The sequence below is a fragment of the Phalacrocorax carbo genome, chromosome 18, assembly GCF_963921805.1.
Source record: "Phalacrocorax carbo chromosome 18, bPhaCar2.1, whole genome shotgun sequence".
Lineage (NCBI taxonomy): Eukaryota > Metazoa > Chordata > Aves > Suliformes > Phalacrocoracidae > Phalacrocorax > Phalacrocorax carbo.
Window position 1 is genome coordinate 10,862,691 of NC_087530.1, and position 18,891 is coordinate 10,881,581.

An 18,891-nucleotide genomic window follows, 5' to 3' on the forward strand; every position below is an offset into this window, starting at 1 on the left:
AGTTTTTTTGCTGTGTTCTATTAGCACAAGGCCTTATCCCAGCACCTGGCAGCAACACAAAAGGGTGTTCTGCGCAGGGGCTAGGCGCCTCCCGAGAGCCCAAGTCCCCAGCATGCCTGCAGCCATCTGCTGAGACAGGAGATTAAAAAAGACAGTGAAAGTTGAAAGGAAAAATAAAATGCCTCTGGGAGCTGAACACACAGGGTCTGGTGGAGATGGACAGGTTGTGAGTCATGACAGAGACACTCCCACACTAACACCAAAGATCTTGGAGGCTGGAGCCTGATTTTTATCAGGCATTTATACCCCAAGAGCTTAGCACATAGCAAGGCCCAGAGACCAGGAAATAAGGAGGAGGAAATGGAAGACTGCAAACCAAAGTGACTCCTTCCTGCTAAGCCCCTGGAAGCAACATCAGAGGCAAGAGCCTTCAGGTGGAGCTGAGCGTAAAGCACGGCGCAGGGCGAGGGAGCGCCCCACTGCCCTCAGCATCCCCCTCCACGCAGCAGTGCAGCGGGACCCGGCTGGGCAGGCTTGGCACACGCCCCCAGCAGTTAATGTCCGGATTTCTCATCCAAGTGGCTGGAGCTGATTTTAAACTGCAATGTTGCTGCTTTCAAAAAAAAAGACTAATTTGGTATAAGAAACTAATTAACATAATAAACTAGTCTAGACTTCAGACGTGATCTCAGGCTTCTAATTTGCTTTTGCAAGCTCAGGATTTTTTTCCTTCCCTTTACCTTCAGAAGCAAAAAAACCCCTCTTTTCTCTTCCACAGGAATAACTCAGGAGAGATGTCTGGATTGCTCCAGGACACTTTGGGACAGTGGCCAGCATGAACCCACAGGTGCCTGTCCTGTCCCTTTACCCCTTCCCAGCTCAGAACCAGGTTCCAAGGATCCATTCAAGGCTCGGGGTGGGCAGCACTTGAAATCTTGTCCAATCCTCCTGGCCCTGCCAGCTCCTTCGCAAAAAGGGCATCCTGGCCCTGCTGTACTCCCCAGCAATAGCAGAGGAGCGCACTAACAGCAGCAGGTTGTAACAATAAGAAGTTCACATGGGGAGGGTTCCTCTGCTCCAAATAGCATCTGATTTATGGGACTAATAAATGATCAGTATATTTTCCAAGATTGCAAAGCAACAGGAGCATGCTAAAGGCAAACAGACAGCTGCATTTTATTGTATTTATTTAAATTAAAGGGTAGAGTTTAAAGATGGGGTCCAATTCTGCCACTGCAGCGTGACTGCAAGAAACTACACATCAGTCCTTTGGAAAGCAAAGCTTCCTCTGTCATTTTTCCTGGCTTGGCAAGCACCTAATTACAAGCCCATTTTAAAATGTCACCCCAAAATTCTCATTATTAGAGTCTATAGAGAAGGAAGCTCTGAAATCAAACTCCAAATTACCGCAATAGATTTGTGACACTAATACTTAGTGGCCCCGTATGATATCAAATACCCCCTATATTTGCTGCCACAAACTAATGCATCAAGTGGCAGCATTTGCCCCAAACTGCTCACAGCCAGGACACTGCACCATTAAAATGATACTACCCACAACCACAGCTTTGCCAAACCTTCGCGCCCAAGACAACAAGCCCAGTTCCCCTCTGCCTGAGCACTTCCACTCAGGACTTAAAGCCTATCAAAAAAGAAACGGCAGACAGAGGCTTCTTCAGGAGGAAAAGATAAGGAGTAAACTGCTACCTTAGGATCTACTAGTGCTCCAGCCTTGATAAGGTATTTCACAGTTTCCAAATGGTTGTTTTCTGCCGCTTCCATCAGTGGGGTCCTCTGGTCTTCAGAGCAGGTGTCTATATTAGCCCCAGCCTATTAAGAGGCCAAGGGAAATACAAGGAGAGTTATAATCATTACTGGTTAGCAGAGGAAGGATGTGGGAGTTGAGATTTAGTAGCAAGTTTTCTTCCTGAAATTTAAGTGGGGGGGGAAAAGCAAAAAAGAGAAATAAAAACCAGAAAGAAGGCAGTCCAACTTCACCTGTTTTGGAAAGTAGCACACACCGCCTGCCCTCTCTCCTGCCTCCTACAGCCAGTAACGGGGCATAAGGAAGCCAACAGCTGGTGTTAAATAACTCTTGTTCTTAATGCATCTTGTACTGTTACTTCCTGGATATTGTTTGTGTAACACTTTGGAAAAATCAGCCTCCTCCTTTTTCCAGCAGCTCTGTTTTCCCTGGTCTATCATTTCTACGGACACAATGAACAAAACAACCAGCTCTTCCCGATGTCACAAGCGGTAGGGTCAACTTGCTGATTGCACCAGATGGGAGCTGTAAAAAAATCCTGGAGATTGGCTGTTCCTGGTGAAGTCAACAATAACATTTTTACAGAGGTCTCTGAAAATATGTTCGCTTCAACAAGGGAGTGCCTTGGACCAAAATCTTGCTCTTTTCCAAAACACTGCTGTGTCATGTACCTTGCCTGCTTTAACTCTTTGGCTTAGCTCAGTTACCCACCCAGAGGTGGGTAACCTACAATTCTTGGTAGCCCAAGCATGCTTATATACGTGCGAAGCACAGACCTGTTTACAGCAACGACACGCTGACACGGGCTCACCTGGCACAAGAAGTTAGCCCCATTGCTTCCAGGTGCCTCCCGCTGAATGCATTTGGTTTGATTACTTTTAAATAGGTAGAGCTATTTAAACCAGACCAGAGAAGAGGCATTTCAAATTTAACAAGCTGGGGACATTCTCAGCTAAACTGGGCGCTACTGCAGTAGCCAGACATCAGGGAAGAGACAAGAACATGAAGGATTTGGGAAAAAAAACAGCCCTACTGATACTCAATCAAATTGTCTGTAATATCTCACAAATTTTGCTCCTTTTGCTCATGCAATTCATTCTGTTCTCTTCGCGTGCAGTGAAGTAACTTGTGTGAGAACAGCGCAGCGGGTCCATAGCTGCATCTTCAAACGGCACTTGGAAAGCCGCTGACTCCAGATGCTGAAATGCAACGTCCCAGCAGGCTCATTTTCAAAGATGTGGCATTGCTGCTTTCTCAAAAGCCCTTTAAGGTTTCCCAGTCACACAAGGTAAACAAATCGTACTTCCAGTCACTCCAGATGATGTATGCCAGTACAAAAAAGAAAAACTTTTTAAAGCCTTCTTTTTTCTCCACAGCATTTTGGAGAGGGTTCAACGAGAGCACCCTTATGTCTTTGACCATCTTCCCTCAGTTAGAGACCAAAACTCAGACAATGAGCCAAACTTGCATCTTTCCTTCTCTCTTTTTATGTGCGAGACATTTACCCTGTAGGGGAAAATCCTGCTCAGGCTTTGACAGAAGGGAAGAGAGACTGCTAGCTTCCAGGCTCCAGAGCCTACCTGCCTTTGTTACAAAGAGCAGCTTGGCAGCAGCTTGCGGATCAGCTGCAGTCTGCCAGCGGTCAGCCCGTGCCGGCACACCTGGCAGCGTGCTGCTCTGCTGGGTGTGCTTAGGCACATAGGTTCCCACATGCTCCACAGGGCCCTACATCCAAGCTTCACGTGCTCATTGCCCGGACAGTGAAGCTTGCTTGGAGAACAGCCTAGAAAGACAGCTTCAGTCATGGCCTCTAAGACCTCACGCTACTCTCCACCACTCCTCCCTCACAAACCCTGAGAACAGGAGGTTTTTACAGGAGAGATGCTTCAGTGCTGATTTCCAAGTGTGCTTTAGCCATGTGGGGCAGGAGACCAAAACCACAGAAAATTGCTAGTACAGAAGAACGTAAGTGGTGACAGACCTGAATCAGCATATGGCAGATGTCCACATGGCCAGACTCAGCAGCAGCATGGAGAGGGGTTCTCTTACTCTGATGCTCCATTTTAAAATTAGGGTCAATGCCATCCACTGAAAAACAGAGCAGAGATGCTTTCAACAACAATTCAGAGATTAGAGAAAAGCATAACAGGAGAACCAAGTCCCAGCTAAAGGCTTTTAAAAGACAGGTTCCCAACCCATCCTCAGACTTCCTCAAGACTCACTACACATTCAAGCAAGAAAGCTCTCAGATTAGTCCCACGGACATTCGATATGCAACAGCCCTCAAACTGAGAGCTTCAGAAACACCATGGAATTTAATACCTCGTTAAGGCATTACAATTTCTACATAGGCCATCTCCCTCAGATTACAATTGACCATCTCTCAATACAACAAAAACAACACACACTATACAAGGATAAAAAGGAAAAAAAATGCTGCTTTGTTTAAAGCAACACCGCAGTCAGAAACAAAGACTCAGTACTACCTGGCCTTTTGTCTCACCACTATTAACTGCAATTCATATTAGCGATCCTCTTTGCATCCCTGCGAACACAGGCCTACAAAGTGGATGGAGCTTCTCCAACTAACACAAGCTCGGGATCCGGCCAGAGATTCTCACAGCTGCGCAAAGACTGACAGATGATGATGACAGCCAGACAAAGATGTCTGGGCACGATAACATGTTGCATATGATGAGGCTGTAGTTAAATATCAATGAATAACATTTTTGTGCTATTGAAGACACTAACAATGAAGCTAACGCTCGCTAGAAGGAAAAGGAAGAATCTGATAAATGAAAAGAACAGAAAGCATCCAAAAATGTACTGCAAAACACTGGAGTGGAAAGGAAATGATCCAAGGAAACATTGTGTCCTTCAAAGGGGGAGATTCCTCAGGAATATCTGTTGGTAAAAACAAGCTCAAGGTCATCTGGTGACAGACTGCTAGGTAGCCCTGAAACAAACCCTGTGTACTGAAGGGCTTTTCCTTTCTGCTCTCTTGCTGATGGGTCTTGGCTTAAGCCGACTCCCATCTTTTCACCTCTCTACTGCATGCAAGTACCTACTGTATGCATGGAGAGGAAAAGTTCTGTCGGACTGGAAAAATCACATGTAAGTCTTTTGGGGACAGAAACAGCTTCTCTGGATAAAACCGTGCCCAAACACAGGAACAAGTTGGGAGCAGGTCCACATTTCACAGAAAGATGAAGCCATTTCCAATGACACATCACTTGCAAAGTGGCTTTCTCCTCCAACTCCACTCGCAAGGGGCAGTGGGGAATATGACGTGCTGCCGTGCTGGGAACTGGACTCTGGCAGCTGCCTGCCAGGAGCTGGGAGTACTGCCAGGCACGCAGTGTCCTGGGAAGGAGCCACCTACCCAACATAAGCAGGACTTTTTGCAGCTCTCCTTGCCTCGCAGAGAAGTACAACTGCTTTGGATGGAACCGTAACTTCTTGGGCCTGCAGCAGTGGGGAAAAGAGGCAAAATTAATACCCAGTGAAGAGCCCTCCCGGCATTTCACCCCACCCCGCTGCTACCCCATGTGCATGGCAAAGTCTGTTCCTATGGTACAGCTCTAGAGTGCCAGCAAAACATCAGAAGAAGTCTCCAGAAGGAGGTCTTAAAACTTCCAGCTCCAACCAGACAGGCAGGCTTGTTCTAATGAGGGCCATTATCTATTCAGACACCGCTCATCAACAAATTCTGGGTCTTGCTATTGAAAACGGGAACTCCTAGTAGTTACAGCTATGGATAGAAGGCTAGTGAAAAACTAAATCCTCCAGACAAATCAGTAAGACATTTAGAGCTATAAATGTTCTCCTGAATCAGTAATCTGTTGGGGGTGACAAACGACTGAGGTGAACAAAAAAAGGTCTGAGTGGGGCCAAATTACAGAGAAGCTAAATCTCAGTTTTCTCTAGGTTAAGCAACTTTGCTGGGAACAGGAGAGACACAGTGGTCTTTTTCTTACTTTTCAGAGTCCAGGGCAATCAGGGCACTTTCCAGAGTTTCTTTAACTGGTCCCTGGGTCAGGCTAGTAGTAGGCTTTGGAAAAACTGAAGACCCCGCCATGTCAAACCCCTCAGCAGCTGAGCTTTCTGGCTTGTCTTCCTCTGACAACCGTGTCCCAGTGCCACTTAAAAGAAAAAAATGATAAACATCAAAAGCACAACCATTAAAAATACGCAACAGTGTGTACCTTATGCCAAAGAAGGAAAGGAAATGGATTTTAAACACAGATAAGTGTAAGTGAAATTGAAACAAGAACTAATATATTTTACAGCCTTTTCAGTAAGAACTTGCCCCAAAAAGGAGTTGCACTGCCCTATGATTACATTTTGATGTACTCTGTGCTACAGAAAACCTAGGAATGTGGGGCAAGTCATAAAAGCCACCAGAACGAGATCAGATCCGACGGGAAGCCGGAGCACCGTTCAACGCAGGGATGGCTTGATTTGTCTTTTCCTCTGCATTTTCATCCTCTCTTTGCACTTGTTCCCATTGATGCAAGTCAGGAGCTACAGCTAGGTACTGCATGAATTTCCCTGTCGCTTACCAGACCTGGCAATATGAACTCATTCCACTACGATTCTATTCCTAACAACAAGTGGAAGGAATGGTTTTAACTCCTAAACCCCTCCTATCTTCACAGCCTCTGCCCCAGCTCACCCTGTGGTTGCTGTGCTCTTCTCCAACACAGTGAGCAACACAACACACTCCTGCAGATTCCTGCAGCTGAGTGTGGCTTGCCAGAGCAGGACCAGAAAGCACTTTGCTCCATCAGGAGGAGCACAGGTGTTCAAATGCAAAGCACGGTCTGGTGCGAGGTTTGAGATCGCCACGTGCTCCCAAGCTCACCTCCCTGTCGTGGTGTCAGCCCTTCCCTCCACAGCCGCTGGTTTCTGCTGCTCGTAGGTCAGTGACACCGTTGATGTTGTGTCTGCTTTTGCTATTGTCACCTCCTTTGCCTTGGAGGCCTCTTCCCCGCAGTGTGGGCAGTAGCTCATGTCGTTGACCTGGGAGGCACAGTTCTTGTGGAAACGGTGGGAGATGCTGCTCTCCGGCTGACACTCCATGAAAGTGCCCTAAAAAAACCACAGAGAAGAAATTCACACCTTGGCCACTATGTGCCTTACCCGTTCTACATGCTTCGTCCGCAGATCTCTTAAATACTTCATTCATCACCACTCTTGTCCAATACAGTAAGCAAGCACTGCCACTTCTTTAGAAGAGAACAAAGCCAAGGTAATGGGGAAAAAATTCACTTGGTTAGGGACCGCAAAGCAAGTTCTTCCATTGTGCTTGGGAAACAGAACCAACAAGTCCCAGTTTCCAGCTCTTTCCTCTAACGCTTGAAGTTCTTGCTTATGTTTCTAGAAGTGCCAGTGTACTGTAAGGACGCCCCCAAAACTGGAAAAGAAAACTTCAGACTTGAGTGCTGAGCCAGCATTAAAACTACCTAACAAAGCTGCGCACAAACCATTCAAGGACCTACATGAATATAATTAAATCAGCTGTTAAACCCAATGTAACCTAAAGCGTGAGACTTCTCTGCTTGGACCAGCCCGTGTGCTGTTTAACCCCAGTAATGTGGCTGGCTGCTCATTCAACAAGCTTGGGCAACTTTTCTTAAAATTATTTTCTCTTTCCAGCAAAGTCCTCCAAACTAAACTGAAGGTACCCCAGAATTCATTGCCCTGAGATATTAGTGCTACCTGAAGCCCTACTGCGCTCTGTGTTACTAGTGATGGGTAGCACAGACAAATGCTCCCAGATTCACCTGTCTGAACTACGGCATGTCCCTCAGAGATGTAAGAGCATGTAAGGAAAGGCTAGTTAAACCCCACTCTTCTCCTGAATTCATGGACCTCCCAAGCAATCTAATTAACTCTATTTCAGCTTTCAAAAATGTCTTTAAGGGTTTTGAGGATTTTATCTTTTAAATGATCTTTTACTCGGCATGAAAACCCAGGATGGCTCCATTTACTACAGTTACAATAATGCTCGAGACTGCTGTAGCATCTTTCATTGAGTCATCTTGAACAACACTAGCATCAGACAATTAAGCCTCCCCATCATCCCGTGAGGCCCTCACTTGGTGTTTTTCAGCTTTACCAACAGGGAAACTAGGACACGGATGACCTAAAGGACTGGACCAATGCTATTAAAAGCCTCGGTGGCAGAGGTGGAAGAAGCAGCAGGAGATCTCAAACACTGCCTTGTTCCAGTGCCATCACTTGGGTTCCCCATCTAAACCCTCATGAGCAGGCAGGGGGACAGAACTACTCCTGTGTACACAGGTTCATTTACAAATCAAGCTAATACAATTTTTGATGTGATTGATCTGTACAGAGAAAGAAAAAAAAACCCTTGTTCCAAAGAAATTTCTAAGGCAAGACTTCCACTATTGTGAAACCCCAGTGAAAACCCTTCAGTAACACCCCTTGGGGTCTCCAGGAAGATAAAGGTGACAATTGCAGCTACCCTCACACACATTCCTGTTGAAAACACCACCTGACGTGCTGTGGAACGAGGTGGAGCTGATGCCAGGAAGTCAGTAAACCCCTTTAGGTACCATCTCCACCTTCAGCTGTTCCAGCTACTGCAATAGGTACCCCCTTCCCTAGATTGAGAGCACGGACTTACTGCAGTGCAAAAGTATCCACAGCCAGGGCAACACTGGTGTTTCACCATCCTCCCTCTATGGTCCTCACACAGCACCAAAAGCTGGACTTTGTTAGACGGGCGCATCAGTTCATACTTAACCACACTGTTTGTGCATCGGCCCAGCTGGAACAGGAGAAATTAAAGGAAATGAAATTACCGGAGACCAAAACACTCTCTGTGCTTGTGCGGAGGAAGATTTTGCACACTGCCTTGATGAGCCCTGGCTTTTTCACAGTAATTCAGATGTGTGCCAGATAGCATTAGCAGTGCAGCAGGAAGCTGTGAAAGCTGCTCTCACAGGAAGAAATGCATCATTTACTAACTAACATGCATGTGGACCCTGAGACGTTTGTTCCTTGCAAGAAAAAAAAGTCATAACTGGAAATACGCAACAGCCAAGCAGCCGCAGAAGGGGCAGTCCCATGGGCCTGACTCACACAACATGCGCTCTCCTTTTGCCAGGAAGAGCGGGTGTCGGTGACCAAGAGAACAAGATCATACGCACTAAATTTTGTTACTGTTCAAAAGTATAAGTCACAGGAAGATAAAGGGAAAAATAATTGCTCTTTGTTGCCAGTGAAGTTATCGTCTGTACTGGTTCCAGCACTGGCCCCTGCCCAGACCACAGGGATGAATAGCCAGGCTTTCACAAGAGCTCAAGTCAAGTCACATTTTGAACATGTTTTCTGAAGGATTTCACCAATGTATAGCTCTGGGCTTAAAAAGTTGTCTTCTCATGCACCACCTTGTTCTGTCAGTGACAGCAGGCTCTGTAATTGGGGTTCACTTTTCCCAGCCAGTGTTATTTCCTCTGCTGCGTCAGAAGGATCGGCGCTTCCTTCTGCTGCCCCCATTCATACCATCTATGACATTTTCACACCCCAGTTGCCACCTGCTAGCATGACACAAAGCTGTTGGGGTTCTGTAAGGTCCTCTTGATAATAACCTTGCTTTCCCCAGATGCCTGGTAAAGGACATTTATAAACCAGAAATATATATGTGAAAGGCTGCTACCAGGAAACGTCCCTACCGAAATCTGTGCACGGTTTACTGTGCGCTGCCACCATGAGCAGAGGGGTCAAGTCACGAACATGGCGCCTGCTCATCACCAACTGTCCCTCTGGCCTAGCTGAGGTTTGATTTGCTGCTTTTTCCTCAACAAAACTAGACTTTCTCTCTAATTTTCTAATCTCCACTTCTGCAGAATCAACACCCCTACAGAAAAAGAGAACAGATTTTAACCTAGGCTTATCATTCACCCCTAGCATCTCTGATTCAACCTACCTAAACTCCAGCTGCAAGGTCTACCTGTGGTTGTGATACCTTGGCTAGACTGATCACGGTTAACACACAGAGCCCAGGGACTGCAGGAGGGGCAAGAGAGGACCATTGCAGGGGTTTTCACTTATGAACTGAGGAAAATTGATTAACACATGAAAAGCTGCACTGTCCATGTGAAGAAGTCCCTGCATTATTGTGTCACACTATATTATTTGTTAGAAAGTCTAAAAAAGGTACGAAAGGATTAATTGCTATTTTCCGACCATTAGAGAGTGCAGCAGGGTGCTCATAATTATTTATAACATTATCCAAGGACATGACAGTCTGGAGAACCCACTATGCACACGTGTAATATCCCTACAACATCTACAAGTCACTTATCCCATTATGAAAAAGAATCTAACATAAAGCATGGCCTTTGCTGTTCCTCTCTCCAATTCATCCAGGGGCAGAACTGTCAAACCACCATATACACAAGAAGAAACTCCTTCATATACCTTTTTTTTTAAGAAACTCTTTCATATACCTTTTGTTTATTTAGAAACCCTGGGGTCTCCCTCTCTTCTGTAAGTCTCCAGGGCATTCCCTCTTTAACAAATCAATTTTGCCATGCTTTGGAAATTCCTTTATAGGTACCAGCAGGTACTTACAGAAGCAGAGCTGGGCTGCAAACCTGATTATCACTTTCTCCCTCCATCCACCCTTCTCCTGCGATCCTACAGGAGAACTAGGGATAGTCTCACTCCTTGTCCTACTACCAGCAAGTATCAGAGCACTGCAGTGTGACTGCAGCTCAGCTGAAGCTTAAAAGAAACCCAAGTGCCTCCCAGTAAAAGAAGCATCTACCAAGTGTGTGCCTGTCCTGCCGTCTCACCTTCCAGACTCTGGGAGGGAGTCACTTCTGCCACTTACTTCCACACTCCTGGAACCAGCAGAGCCCAACTAGCCCAGCTGCGATCAAGTGAAAGGCATCAAGTGCAATCGTTTTCAGTCAGCCAGACCTGGAGGCTGCGCCGGGTTGCCAGGACGTAGGAAGCTTTGTAACAGAAGCCTCTTGCGGGAGGAGGAGAGAGGAAGGCTGGGGCAGACTAAGCCAGTGGAGGACATGCCAAGTTCCCAAAACTCAAGAGCTGGCTATGGAAAGGTTTGCATCAGCTCTGTCGTAGTCAGGGGAAACCAGCTCCAAGCTTCCTCTGATTGGATTTTCTCACTTTCATGCATTCTAATGTATTTTAGCTCACTTGGCCTCAAGTGTGTCTGTTACATTAACTTGATCCAGCCGCACAGGCCAGGACAAGCAGCAGAGATCCACCCAGTGCCTCTCCAACTGCCACCTCCTCCCTTCGAGTGGATTCACTGTGCAATACGCGCAGAGTGCTGGAGCCCTCAGCTTAGCGAGCGAAATGTTTGCCCTGCCATTCCCACACACCAGCGGGCTCCCAGTCTAGCAGGCTGCAGAGCCCCTGCGCGACCCGACGCGGGTTCCCGGCACAGCATTTTATTCTTTATGTCTTTGCCTTCAGCAGAAAAGTCTGCAAGAAGCTGAAAGACAGGCTCCTACCTCGTTATCCACGCTCTCCGTGGCCATGCACTGGTTGTTGGCTAGCGTGGTGATCTCTCTGCTTTTGGGGGTTTCCATTCGGCAGCTACAGAGGGGGACTTCCTGGAGACCATCTACTTCCATTGCTTCAGGACCATTGGAAAGACCTGGAGTACAGAAGACAATAAATCAACTGTGAAATTCTGTGCCAGGAGGAAGGATGCAGTCCATCAACACCACCCATGTCCTGTGGCACCTTCCTATTCCACATTCCACTGAAACGCTTTCAAGGCATTATCTAAACCCTGTAAAAAAGACCCCTTTCTTACATCAGCTGGAGGTTGCAAAAGCATCCTGTACTTTTCTAAGTCCAGCCACACTACAGATGACTGTGCTGAAATCAAGAATAGTAAGTTAAGAACAGTTTACTATGAGAAAACTTCAACAAGGAAAAGCAGTGATGAGGCACAGAGTTTCATCAGCCTGTCTCTCCTCCCCACCTGCCCCACAACACTGTGCTCCGGTACCAGAAAATTTGTAGGAAACCACCCGGAGTTGGAAATTTGAATATTTAGTGGAGTGATAAATAGAGAAGATCAGGAAAGCACAAACTTCTATTTGCAGAGGCTTATTACACAGATGGGAAAACAAAATTCCTGGGACTATTTGGTCTCAGCCAACCAAGAATTACTTATTTTGGAAAGAGAACAAACCAGGGAAAAGAAAGCAGCAAGATGCTCAGATATTCTTGCCTTCTCCTCATCTCTTTCCCTCAGATTTTGAACATTTTCAGACCTATTTAAAGGTGGATAATGGCTTTTGAAGGGTCTCACTGCCAGGTATGGGGGCACAGCATGAATCTTCTTGTGGCTCCTCTGGCTTCAATTCAATCACTGGATTACCCATGACTGCAAAACACTGGTCTAACGACAAAGGGGTTGCTTTTAGTCCTGCGCTGCTATTCTAATCCTACACAGTCGTAACATCTCTTCACAATGTTTCCATTACAGAAGCAAACCCTCAACGATTGACCTTTGGATTGGTTCACCCAAAGAGTCCCAAGGTTTCCCTACCCAAGCCTGCTATGGGATTGAGCCCCAGCGAGAAGGAGGCGTGCAGCTATTTTTTAAGCTTTTGAGAAAGGAGAGTTATTTTGTTGCAGAGTTTCAAAGATCAACTTCGTTCCTGGGGGAGATTCCTCTCTAGCTGCCATGGCAAAGGCAGCATTCCCCCTGCAGCATCCTGCCCATGGCTACAACTGTATCAGCCAAGCACAAGCCCCTTTCATCTTGTAAGAGGTTCCTTTAGCCAACAAGTTGCAAGACCAAGCCTAAAGGGATGGGATATTTCAAGACATATAAGCAGAGGGAAAGTCCTTGCAGTTTCCATGTAAAATCCTGTCAAGATCTTAAAGGTTTAAGAGCTTCTTCTAGGCCCACAGCTCACAAAGCTCATTCCTCGCCTTCCAAACTGTCACTTTCATAATCTTTTTGACATCCAGAGGCTGTGGTGAAAGCCCCCCTCATGCATCCTGACCCTCTCTTGGTGGCTAACTCTCCCACCCACTCTTTGATGAGCCTCTATCAAAAGAGCCAGGCAGCCTTTGAAAGAGAAAGAGCAACGGGGGACAGACGATGGATGCGGGTGAGGCAGGAGGCGCTGGATCCGAGGCAAGTTCAGCACTGGGAACAGCGGCAGGGGTGAGCGCCCAGGGACCTACGCCAGCGCCTCCTCTTCCCAGGGCTGAACAAGAGGATCCTGGGGGGCACTGGGGAGATGCCACATCAGCATCCTTCAAGGAAGGGAGGGGAGCTGCCGAGTGGGACAGGCGGGCTGGGGCAGCATCTTGCACCCCTCGTGGGGCATCTTCCCGAGCCACCGTGCTCCACCCGAGCTCCACCTGAGCCAGGCTCCTGGTCCCCAGCGCAGAGGGCCCAGCGGTGGGTGGGTGGGTGCTCTGTGGCCGGGCCGGGCCCTGCAGCCACCAGGGGGCAGCCGGGCCCCCGCAGCCGCCCCGCAGCCCCCCGCAGCCCCCGGCGGAACAACGCCCCGGTCCCAGGCCCAGCTGGCCAGCACCCACTCACCTCCCGCTGGCGAGGAGAGGATTCCCTTCACCCGGAGATCCAGGGAATCCAGGGACACCTCCATGTACTCCATGCTGTTCTCCTGGCCGGGGCCCTCTCTGCCTCCCAAAGATGGTTTATAGCCTTCAGCACCTAGATGGAAACACACGTGTATTTACACGGCTAAAAAAAAAAATACATTAAAATAAATAAATCGCGTGCAAGCGCATGTGGGTGTAAAGGCCATATTTAAGCGAGCAGGCTGTATGCAGGCTCCTCAGAGAGGCCATGACTATGGATGCACATAGAATTATGAAAATGCAACATCTGGGCATATATGGCACGATTGATCTCTTATTTCCTTCCCTGTCTGATCAGACAGATTTTCCACTTCCACTTAGGTAGGTAACAACAACAACAAAAAAAGAATAAATGAGACAAATAAGTTCTGCCTCTGAAAGGCACATCTGCCTGCTGCCGTACTGCATCAGCAGCAGAAGCTTAAATGGCACAAGGAAGGGATGAAACCAGAGCTCAGCGCATCCTCCTGCCTCCAACCTGCTGCAAAGGGCTCCAGGTACACTCTGGCCAGGCAGAGCGAACCGGGTAATCATGTATGTCGCGAAGAGGACGAGACAGGTGACATTCAGCTTAATGGGAGGGGAAAAACATAAAAGCCAAGTTCTTTCTGGCTCTAAGTGAACAAAGCTGCTGCTAGGAAGAGATTGCATGGGGGATCCCTCCTTGGGAAGAGATTGTGGGGGACCCCTCAGAGCCTTCATGGGAACTGTCAAACTCTTTGCACACCCTTGGCTTTGCTTTCTCTCCTGGTTTGCTTCTCCCACTCAGGCTTGGCCAAGAGACTTGCATGAGACTAGCCTGAAAGACTGGCTGCCACCTGTATGGGAGGGATGGAAAACCAGTCTGCACCTGAAACGAAGAATTAGCTATTTGCTCGGAAAATTATCAATGGCCCCCACTTCCTGAGAAAGGGGCTGCCTCGGGAGGAAGAGGAGCAAGCCAGATGACTGACAAACCCCAGGCACAGACCAGAGGCTAAAACCCAGTCATTTAGCTCAGAAGCAGCCACAAATCTGCTGACAGAAAAATGGCCTGTTTGCAAAGAATTAGCAAACATGGAAGAATAAACTCTTTGATGGCACTGGATGTGTTAAACCTTAATAACAAAGCTGAAGGCACAGCATCACTTCAGAGACTACCCACCTTTTTTTTTTTACCCATCTTGTTACCTTTGCTGAAGGAGAATAATAATCAGATCCAGCCTGCACTCTCAGGTCTCCCCATCCCACAGCTTTCAGAGGACAAAGGCCGCTGAAACCTTCTTTTGAGTGCTGGGTAGCTTAGGTCAAACAAGAATGACTAACTGAACATCATCCACACCATGAGATGGGCCAGAGGTAGCTATTTACAAATGTTGTGGTGCTTTCAGAATAAGCAAAGACAACCTGCATATTCCATTCAGCTCAACAAACATCCATACAAAAGCAATAGTGCATCACTCTGGGGTGGTTCTTCTTTTCCCTTCTGCATCTAACCTCACTCCCCGAGCTCATGGGACATAAGTCCACACGCACATGAGTCCACGAGGTCTTTTTTTTTTTTTTTGGATACTCTGAAATAAAGGGAGTTCATCAACAAAAGAAAATATTCCTCCAGCATGCCAAGTATAAACCCACCTCATATTTGTTCTGCTGCTAAGGTGTGCATACCGGCAGTTACTGCCAGTGAGATGCAAGTTCACACCCTGGTTTATCATACAATCCATCCTTGTAAAGGAAGAGCGAGCTCTGCAGACAGCCACTGCCTTATGGGCCTCAGGTCCTTACCCCTCCACCTGGAGGGCTAATTTCTGTGTAGTGAAGGAACAAAACACTATTAGTTACCTAGCACACTGGCTTGTTTCTTTTTATTCCTCCGTCTCCTCTTGCGGGTGGGTTTCAGCCATGGACTGTCTGTCTTTCCTTTTCTCTTCAGCAGCTTCTTCTTGATGCTGGACTCCGAGCTCTGAATAACCAAAGAGGCCACGTGCATGTAAGGCATCTTGGTAGCAGCATCCCAGCAGTCCTTTGCACCCATGCGAAAGGGCCTTCTCGCAGCTTGAGTTATGCGAAAAGGCCTTAAGGACTGGGGGTTTGAAATCAAGTGGTGCTAAGATGTCTTTATAGCACTCAAAAGGAAACACAAGCACACGTGTGGGTGTATTTCCTGTCATTTCAATAGTGCATGCTTCACTGTCTCTTCCATGTAGGCTCTTACACCACGCTCATCGCAGTAGTAGCTGAGCACCTCTGCGCAGCAAGGCATTATGCAGGCACACACACACTTTTAGCTTCTCCCCGGAAAAAGTTGGGGTTTTTTTCAAACTAAAATATTAGCATTGCTCCACAGTCGTGCTAGAAAATGCCAACAAAAATCTGCCTTGCACCTAAAGAGCCACTTTACAGGACTGGGACAGACCCTGAGGAATTGAACTCTACAGCAGGAGACTAGCCCCCTCCCTGAGCAAGGTACAGGGCGTCACATCAGCACAGACAAATCATGCAGCAAATATTCAGACACACATATGAATCTAAACAGGGTTTGGGTTTTGGTTTAAAAACTACAGTTGTCTGGGGTGGGTTTTCAAAGTCAACACTGAAACAGAGTATCGGGCACCCCCAACCCTGTAAGGCAGTCTTCACAGCACCAATCATGAATTCGATGTTTGAACAGAAACTGCCAGCTCCTGATGCTTATCCATCTCCCGCCAAAGCCTATGAAAAACCTGCCACCATTAACAGCAGCTGGATCAGGCCCTACCTTCATGGCCTACCTTGAGAGGAAGCTGATGCTGCACCATGCCCTGTTATCACAGTGAACAAAGCCAGGCAAATGTGGCGCTGAGCCTTGGCTCTCTGGGGCAGCTCTACGGCGTGTCTACACTGCCCCCGATAAGCGTTCCCAAGCGTGGGCTCCCTTGTGCCCCGCCACGTGGCTTACACCAATTGCATCACACTGCTTGGGGGGGGAGGTTTGCATTTTAGCCAGTCTCCGTCTGGGGAACTGACTGACTCACCAGATATGAGCAGAGCAAAAACCACCGTCTAGGATGTGGCGATGTGACTTGGGAGTTTGGACTTGACTGCAGGCTCAACCCTTGGTTTGAGCTATCACTAGACTGGCCTCAGCTACCCAAAGAAAGGGGCAGCCTAAACAGTCCCTGCTGCTTGGTCCTCTCTGGCTCCTCTAGTGTCAGAGGACAAGGAACAGGACCCTAAAGAGCTTCAGCAATTCATTTGGTATAGTAATTTCTACCTTCAGCTATAAATATCAAGAAAAGGAAGCCACGAATTATCTCAAGGTGACTGTAGAGTTGGGGTACCTTAAATGCTGGCTCCTCAACTTGAGATGCTGTGGAAAGGGAGCAAAATTTTAAAGTAAAGGAGAAGGCGGGGGGACAGAGACAATCAATGAACAACAATTGAAATTTAAAAAAAAAACCCACTGGTTCTCTTCACCAGCTATCTAAAAATAAAAAGTAAAAATCACTAACAGCTGGTGAAAGTCTTGCCCTAGCACTATACAACCTCCTAGGGAGAGTGTCTGTCTGTCTGTCTGCATGCTAAAAGTCTCCCTGATAAGAGCTGCTCATCTGGTACGGTGAGGTGGCATGTCAGAATTTAGGCTCTGGGCCCGGCCAATGGATTTGTGAACAACTCCACCTGAGCTCCAAAAAGCAAAGCGGAGCTTCAGGTTACTAAGAAAACATTGCTGGCTCCTCTCACGTGCCAAGTCTGCATCTGAAGAACTTAAGCATCCTTAAATATTTCTACTAACATTCAAATGATTAAAAGCAGTCAACACTTTGTTGAAAACAAGAAACAAAAGCCCATTAATTAGCATCAGAAAGCAATTAATTGTATCACAGATCAGGGTTAAGCACCTTGTGAAAAACAATACTCTGTGTGTGGGTGGTTTCAGAGAGTGAGTTTTGTCAGAGACATGAAACTACACCACTTCTCTCCCCCCCCCGCCCCCCGCCCTCTTTGCTCTCTCTTTCTGGCAGCAGTGCAAAGGGAAAATTATTATCAACAGGACAAAGGCTGAAGGATGCATTTAGCAGCGAGGCTCACCAAGTCAGACTCATCTCCATCCTCCTCCTCCTCCCCAGACTCTCCAGACTCCTGTTCCTCCTCAGACTCGCCATCATCAATCTGCAGCCACCATTTGCCCAAGAACAGAAAGAGTCAGTCAGGTCAGGTCTCTCAAAGCAGGGCATCCCCCCGGCATCCTGCTGTGCCCCCTACCCAGCAGAGCATCCCCCCATCATCCTGCTGCGCCTAGCACCAGCCTGCACAGGCACTAACAGAATCTCCTCTCCAGGACAAAAACTCCAAAGCTGTCAATGCATGTCATGGTACAGCCATGAGGATGGTACAAGGGGAAAAAAAAATCGACCCCAGAAGAAAGTTTTCCAACTAAATCTTAAATTTTGTGATTATCCACACACAGCCTCATGTCTACACTACGTATCATGATTTGGGAAGAATTAACTAAACCAGTTTTAGTGTTTAACCAGTCTGTTACAAGCAAGATTAGGAAAACATCTCTTACTGGCTCGGTAATCCCATAACTAAGTGTGGTGCGTGTTCTGCACGTATACTGGAACACAGACTTATGTTGCAAGCCTGAAGCTGAGGGGTAGGTGGGGAGACTCTCACACGTGCAATGGGGAGCAGGAAATGGTCATCAAAAAGCCTCACTTCTATGGCTGTGCTTTCTGCCACCTTGCAGGCAAAGAAAACCTAGAAATTGCCTTGACTTGTGCCACTCCTACCCCGTGCATACAAGCAGCATCCCATCCCACTCCTTCAAGTCCTGCACAGGGCATGCAAATACCTTTCTGGCATTGTCTGCATCAGATGCGCTGTCTTTAGAGGTCCTGTTATCATCTGCAGGAAACACAGCTGCCTGTTCTGCTCCATGATCATCATCCTCTTCCAACTCATCAGAGTCTTCCTCTTCAGAGTCTACATCTATGCTTTCCCCGTTCACGTGAGGGCTGGCATCACCCAGGTCCTTTTCACTCTGAAAGTCATCCAAGCACATGAGCCACAATGACGACGTCAGTTCACAGGACAGAGCAGCCGAATCCATCCCAGACTGCCTCTGTGCTAGGTGCCTTAAAGCTGCCAGGGCTCTTTGCCCCTCTAGCGGCTTTATGTCCTCTGTAGAGCTGCTGGCTCTATGTCCCTCCAGAGCTCTTCAATGCTGCCAGCAAAGGCCTCCTGAGAGCCTGCCATGTGTCACCCAACCCTGCTGACATGGGGAACAAGGAGCCACGAGGAGACATTGCAGACTCCTGGCTGTACAAGGCATTAAGGGGAGGAAGGCTGCTGAGCAGGAGCCTTCAGACAGACCCCTTGCAGTCTAATTCAAACATGGAAGGGCAGCTCCACTGTGGCATACCCAGGGTGCAAGAAGGTTTCTAGTGAATGGAAAGGGAAGTTAAATCAGAGAGAGGGATTTTCACTCCACTCCATGAAAGCCCAAGCAATGTTTTCCTTTA

General features: G+C 47.5%; 1 protein-coding gene across 10 annotated transcripts in view; it reads right to left on the bottom strand.

The window, feature by feature from the left end:
- Positions 1 to 18,891, bottom strand: part of LOC104052160 (histone-lysine N-methyltransferase EHMT1-like) — a 124,114-nt gene that overhangs the window by 19,037 nt on the left and 86,186 nt on the right. For 8 of the 10 annotated variants that reach the window (XM_064469045.1, XM_064469049.1, XM_064469048.1 and 5 more), the window contains 11 exons: positions 18,222 to 18,410; positions 17,456 to 17,536; positions 15,227 to 15,347; positions 13,344 to 13,475; positions 11,281 to 11,426; positions 8,418 to 8,561; positions 6,630 to 6,856; positions 5,743 to 5,907; positions 5,148 to 5,230; positions 3,747 to 3,853; positions 1,708 to 1,830 (listed from right to left, as the gene is read on the bottom strand). In XM_064469045.1, coding sequence (XP_064325115.1) covers positions 1,708 to 1,830; positions 3,747 to 3,853; positions 5,148 to 5,230; positions 5,743 to 5,907; positions 6,630 to 6,856; positions 8,418 to 8,561; positions 11,281 to 11,426; positions 13,344 to 13,475; positions 15,227 to 15,347; positions 17,456 to 17,536; positions 18,222 to 18,410 — 1,518 coding nt within the window. The remainder of the gene's footprint in view (positions 1 to 1,707; positions 1,831 to 3,746; positions 3,854 to 5,147; positions 5,231 to 5,742; positions 5,908 to 6,629; positions 6,857 to 8,417; positions 8,562 to 11,280; positions 11,427 to 13,343; positions 13,476 to 15,226; positions 15,348 to 17,455; positions 17,537 to 18,221; positions 18,411 to 18,891) is intronic. The other 2 variants (XM_064469051.1, XM_064469046.1) reach the window with 1 other exon arrangement.